Raw genomic sequence first — 6058 nt, 5'->3', positions numbered from 1 at the left:
GTCAATGTCCAGAGAAGAGTAACCAGACTGGCAATTATAAGACACTCCTGCACTCATTTCTCTTACAGTTTCTTTATTCAGTTTATTTCAGTACATTTAGACTTATAAAATTACTTGAAAAAATATACTCATTCAGGTTCAGAGACATGAAATAAATTGAACATTGAAATGTTTGATTTTTATAAGACCTTAATATGATTAAGGAAAAAGCATTTTATTTACAATTAATTCTTTATTATCCGTTTCTGGTGCTTTCTTTAAATAAAAAATTCTCTATTTTTCAACATTGTACTGGGCTGTGGGGACACATTAGCCATGCGAGAGAGGTAACAACAAGCAAATAAGCTTTGATTTTTGTGCACATTTTGGAAAACATTCTTAAGATCCATCTGTATCAATATGTAAGAACTGAAATCTCTAAACCAAACTGTAACACTGAGGGAGGCAAAGAAGTGAGATGCATGTGCAAATCCTTTGTTTCACCTAAATTCACTGCAAAATATACAAATTTAAAGTGAACACTAAAAAAGAAAGTACAGGGCCTGACAAACCAAAACACAAGACAACTAACCAGGGATACAAATACACAGGGAACAAACAAGAACCACCTGAGGCTAAAGAGAGGGCAGCGCTACAGACAACACACAGGTGAGACAGATGACAAGGAGAAAGGACAGGAGAGAAGACACAGATCAAAACAACAACACAAGCACAACAAAGACACACGATGTAAAGTAAACAAAGGCACTGACGAATATTACTCACGACAGGATGATGTCAGCACTTCGGCAGTATTTAAACTGTATTTCATCTGCTATGAGTTTTACACTGTATTTCATAGAGTCTGTATTTATTGACTGAATCATTTCTACACAATGACGCCCACAGAAACAGACAGAACATGTTTTAGAGAACTCTGGGAAAAGCTTGATCAGCAGTCAGAATATGCATATTACATATGGCCACTTTCATTTAATGAAATTATTATTATTATTAGTTCTGCAAAAAAGAATGCATTATCAATAAATAAATATCTAATAAATAAATGAAATTAAATAAACCCTAAAAATCTCACAAACACAGCTGAAGGTTCATCACCTCAATGAGGTGCTACATTCAGAGTGTGGAAGGGTTCAAACCTGCTCACTGGTAGAGACTGATATAAACACAGTGTGAGAGATGGTTTCCACATAGGTGCCATGTATGTATAAAACAGTGGTGTTTCATCTGTACTGTAAACTGCAATTGATCATTATTCAGATGAGGTGATGGAGATGGTTGATGAGCTTCCTTCAGACTCACAACCTAAAAAAAGTCAAAATATTTCAGAATTATTGAGAATTAACACAGTGTTATAGAAGAGAAAATTCAGAAAGGCTGATTTACCTGAACTGGGGCTTCTCGAAACATGTTTAAAACCTGAAACAGAGATGAGTGGATGATCATCACTTTACCTGAGTCCCTCATAAGAGAACTGGGTGCTATAAAATGTATGTGATAAAAACCTACAGCTGTACAGAATGACTTAATTTCACATTCAGACTTTTACCAAAACACATTTCATCTTCAGCTTATAAAGAGAAACATTATGAAATAATGCATAATCATCATTTTACTGAATAAATTTGTTCTTGAAATCGGTGTAAGAAATCTGTCATCTCACTAACTCATTGTGTCTTTGTGCCCTTTAAGAGCCTTCCTCCAAATGACCAATCCAACAGAACCAATGAGGACAATCAGGAGAACAACTGCACCTAAGATGATACCAACTGAACCTCCACCTGAAACACCAGAGAGTAACACCAGAGCAGAGTTATCTGCCCCAGCAAATCATTTTGAAACTAAAGCACAGTTACTTTCTTTCATGAAAAACGTCTCCTACCTTGCAGGACTCTGCGTTCAGACACCTGCAGCACCATCTTCTTCTCCAGGCTGCTGTGCAGAATGACACAGGTGTACTCGTTCCTGTTCAGCTCCTCAGGTGAGACAGTCAGAACGCTCCTCTTCTGGAAGGTTCCATCCTGGTTGGGTAGCGTCTCTCTGAGCTCCATGTCCTCATGCAGATCCTCTCCATTCTTCTGCCAGGAGATCATCACTGCTTTGGGGAAGAAACCTGTAGCATGACACACCACTGGAGAAGAAGAGTCCTTCTGGAACAGAGACGCCTCAGGACAGACTGGAGAGAGAGAGAGAGAGAGAGAGAGAGAGAGAGAGAGAGAGAGAGAGAGAGAGAGAGAGAGAGAGAAACAAAGAGAGAGAGATGCAGAAAAGTATAAATATACGCTGCACACACAGTAGATTTTCAGTGATAATGGTGAAAACAGTGAGAGTACAGCAAAACAAAAATGATATAAAAATGATGAATTATGTAATTTCTGCTTACTTTGTCACATTTTAAATATGACACATTTAACAATAGTTCTTTTAAATATAAAAGCAGTTTAATATTAATACACTTACTTGTTTAAGTATTCCGCTCTCTTTTATAGTACAGGATATACACATGACTGCCCACTATTACATGATTCAAAGTTACTCTTCCAGAATTCAGCAGCAGTTATAGTAACAGATCAGATCACTGTACCTTTCCTCTCCAGACTGGATCTGCCGTAACCCACAAACTTCTGTAACCATGCAATACACTCATTCTCCAGGTAGGCCCTTTGGAACTTAGTATAATGATCTGTCTTCTCCCACTTCCGTTTGGTAATAACAGCTTTAGGATGAGCTGCAGTCCAGGTTTCAGTGTTCAGATCCAGACTGATGAAGTCTTCTCCATCATAACCGTACTTCATGTATCCTGTCTTGGTTCCAACATCATGCAGCTCACAGCCATACATCCACTGCACTGTGTGAACTCCTGCACACACACACACACTTGTTTCATTAGTTTAATCGTTTGACTAGTAAGATCTGAAGGTGAACACACATCACTGAAGAATATTTTGAATTTTGTATTTTTTTTGTATTTTGTATATTTTCACTACATCTGAAATCTAATAATATTTTAAACAAGTAAATTCTGTTCCTGTTTTAACAGTAATGTTGCTCCCACATTTTGAAAATGTTTAAACATGGATCTTTTTTCCCTCAAAAATGTGTGTAGCAATTGGAATAACTGTGTCAGATGGAAAAGACAATGAATGACAATGTCTTGTTGTGTTCAGTACACGATTAAACACACACAGTGCAACTTATAGAACTTGCAGTGAAACTAATAAAATGTTGAGAAGTTTTTTGTTTTACTGTCACTGTAGTGTTTTGATATTTTCACATTTAATAGAAGGTAGGCTAAGCTTACATGTAGTAAACACAGTAAAGTTCAACACTCATGATTAAGATTAACACCACTGAATGAAGAGCCATTTAGAAGCTGAATGAAAGGCTCTTATTGGTGAGCTGAGCTGATAGATCTGATCAGTGAAAATACCCAGAATGCATTGTGAGTCAAACAGCCCTTTCCTCTCAAAGTAGATGATTTTTGGCCATATTAAGCAACAAAGTGCACCAGATTCTCTGATGATAGTCTGGCTATATGAAAGATAACATATTATAAATGTTTTTTTATGTTTAAGTATTTAATATTTTTGTTGTAGAAATGTGAAATTTGCTCAGATCTGTATGTACGTTTGGTTTTATGTTATTAGAGAAAATTGTGCATCATTTCAGAAAATGCGTCTTAGCAGCTGGAAAAAACAGAATGTAAACATACAGTTTGTGTTACTATAGAGCTGGTGTTCAGTGTTTAAACCTCTCAGTGTGTTTATACTCACCTTCAGTCTGATTGAAGCGCATCATTGCTGTAGCCAGATTAACTTCGAAGGCCTCCTGATTAGCCAGATGTTTCAGTGTCTCTATATTCCAGTAATCTTCATCCACACTCTTCTCCATCCAGTCTGTCTTTGGGATCAACCTCCTGATGTTACTGTCGTAGTACACAATCTGCTGTCCATCCAGCAGACCAACAGCAGTGAACTCTGGGAAATGTATTCCTGGTGTGACTCCAGTGTAGAAGTAGCTCAGAGAGTGGGAGACTGAAAAAATAAAAATATCTATTGAGATGGAGGAAGAGACTCTCTTTAACCTGCACACTGTCATCTTCATCTCCATATTCAGAATCAGGAGACACTGACTGTATCCATTTCTAACTGCCGGTGCTGTTTTTATCTGATTCTGTTTCCACTGTTGAGGATATTTGCATCAATATCTCAAACACAATGATTAGTATTGTAGAATTAGGCTAATCAAAGCTAACAGGCCTTAATGTGAGGTAGTAATTTGGTTTTTGTGTGGTTTGGCACCTGAACCTCTTTCCTCTGGTCTTAATGTTCTCTCTCTCCACATGGTCATGTTCTTTTTTCTGATCTCAGAGTGGCAGAGAGAATAAAGGTGCTGTGCAGAGATGGGCAGTAATCACAATGGTGTTTACAGTGTTATTCATTATTCATTTTATTTATAAAATTTCGCTTTTTCAGACTGTTTCTACTGAATAGTTCCTAGATTTTCAAACAGCATAACTGGCTGCATGTAGTTCACTGTGAGTCTTTTAAATGATGCTTATTATGATTGAATCTTTCTAAATTAAGGACTGAAATGACTGCTGTACTTTCCACTCAAACAGATGTGTTTGGGTTTTTGAGATCAAGCCAGAAGTAAAGCAATCCGTAGCCGCTACAGTCTGAGAGACGTAATTAGTTATTTATTAATTAGTTATTTATATAGGATTTCGTTGGCCAATCTGAAGCTCAGGAGTAATTATTTTTAAAACCAAGCATATGAAATTTAACCATTGCCAAAATCATCCTGCATAACAGTTTTTGCACTTGTTTTAATTTGCAAAATGGATGGTTCTCTCCACAGAAAGGGAACATCAGCATCCTAACTGATAGCTAACTGATGTTGAGAAGTGATGAACAGCACATTCACCAATCCAGACCTGTAAAATGTGTACAGACACCTCTTGAAGACGTTAATCAGAATATGACATTTATAGACTATTTTGTGGACGGTTCTAGATTGTTTACTGAGCAGAAACAGACTCACCTGCTGATGTTAGATGAATGTAAACTATAAGAATGAACAGGCTTTTCTTCATTACTGTATAATAATCCATTTTCAGATGTTTTCGTTTGTAGAACCATTCTGTCCTGTGTCAGTTTGTAAACTGAAAGTACAGTGAGAGCTCAGTATCTAATGAGGGCGTGAACACATGTGCAAGACAACTGATAGACCCCACTGAGGCCCGAGTGACATCGTGGGGGTAAGTAAGGACATGGAACAGGGTCTTCATCTTCATATGTGATATAAAACATACTGTAGATTAAAATCTGTTAAAAACACCCTGTTTTCTGGTGATTATTTATTGAAAAACATAACATGCTACAAGGAAAAAATAAAATGTTGGGTTAAACTTGGATTTAAACTGATTAAACTCTATTTAAATTACTCTCCAGATTAAATTAATTTAACAGTTTTAAATGTATGTATACATATTTTATTGTGTCCATATTCAGTGTAGATTAGAGGTTTTCCACACTATTTTACCCTTTGATGTGAGAAAAATGCAAATAAAAATGTAGAAATTATGGCCAAATATAAACAGAATTAAACATGACTTCTAAATTCCACTCAGTGCTTCTTATTTCCCTTCACTGCTCTGAGAGGTCCTCACTGTAAAAGCCTCTATTAACATCTATTAACATCACCAAGTTGAAAACTGAAGTTTTCCACCGACATAGCAACACTGCAAGTCTCACACTCAGAGCTTTAAAATTAAATAATATAAAAAAAAAAAATAATATAAATAAATAATATAAATATAAATATTAAAATAAATATAAAATAAAATTATATAATTATTAAAAATTAAATAAAAATAAAAACAAATATTTATATTATTTTAATAAAAATATAAAATAAAAAGTATATAAAAAATAAAAAATTAATAAAAATAAAATATATATAAAATATAATTTATAATATAAATAAAATAAAAAAATAATATATTTAAAAAATTAAAAATATAAATAATATAAAATTAAATAAAAAATAATAATAT

The 6058-nt window shown here is 34.9% G+C and overlaps 1 protein-coding gene across 2 annotated transcripts; it reads right to left on the bottom strand.

The window, feature by feature from the left end:
• Positions 1-833: 833 nt before the first annotated feature.
• LOC118827240 (H-2 class I histocompatibility antigen, Q10 alpha chain-like) lies at positions 834-5169 on the bottom strand. 2 transcript variants are annotated; one of them, XM_036598532.1, is made up of 7 exons: positions 5044-5169; positions 3774-4034; positions 2585-2860; positions 1883-2176; positions 1668-1781; positions 1387-1419; positions 834-1305 (listed from the first exon to the last, which is right to left on the bottom strand). In XM_036598532.1, the coding sequence occupies exons 1-7, from the start codon at positions 5111-5113 to the stop codon at positions 1253-1255; spliced, it is 1101 nt and encodes a 366-aa protein (XP_036454425.1). In that variant the 5' UTR covers positions 5114-5169; the 3' UTR covers positions 834-1252. The 2 variants fall into 2 exon arrangements, with proteins under 2 accessions (XP_036454425.1, XP_036454426.1); XM_036598533.1 differs by lacking the exon at positions 1668-1781.
• Between the last annotated feature and the right edge of the window lie 889 nt (positions 5170-6058).

The sequence above is a fragment of the Colossoma macropomum genome, unplaced genomic scaffold, assembly GCF_904425465.1.
Source record: "Colossoma macropomum unplaced genomic scaffold, Colossoma_macropomum, whole genome shotgun sequence".
Classification (NCBI taxonomy): Eukaryota; Metazoa; Chordata; class Actinopteri; order Characiformes; family Serrasalmidae; genus Colossoma; species Colossoma macropomum.
This window is presented reverse-complemented; position numbering and strand designations above follow the sequence as displayed.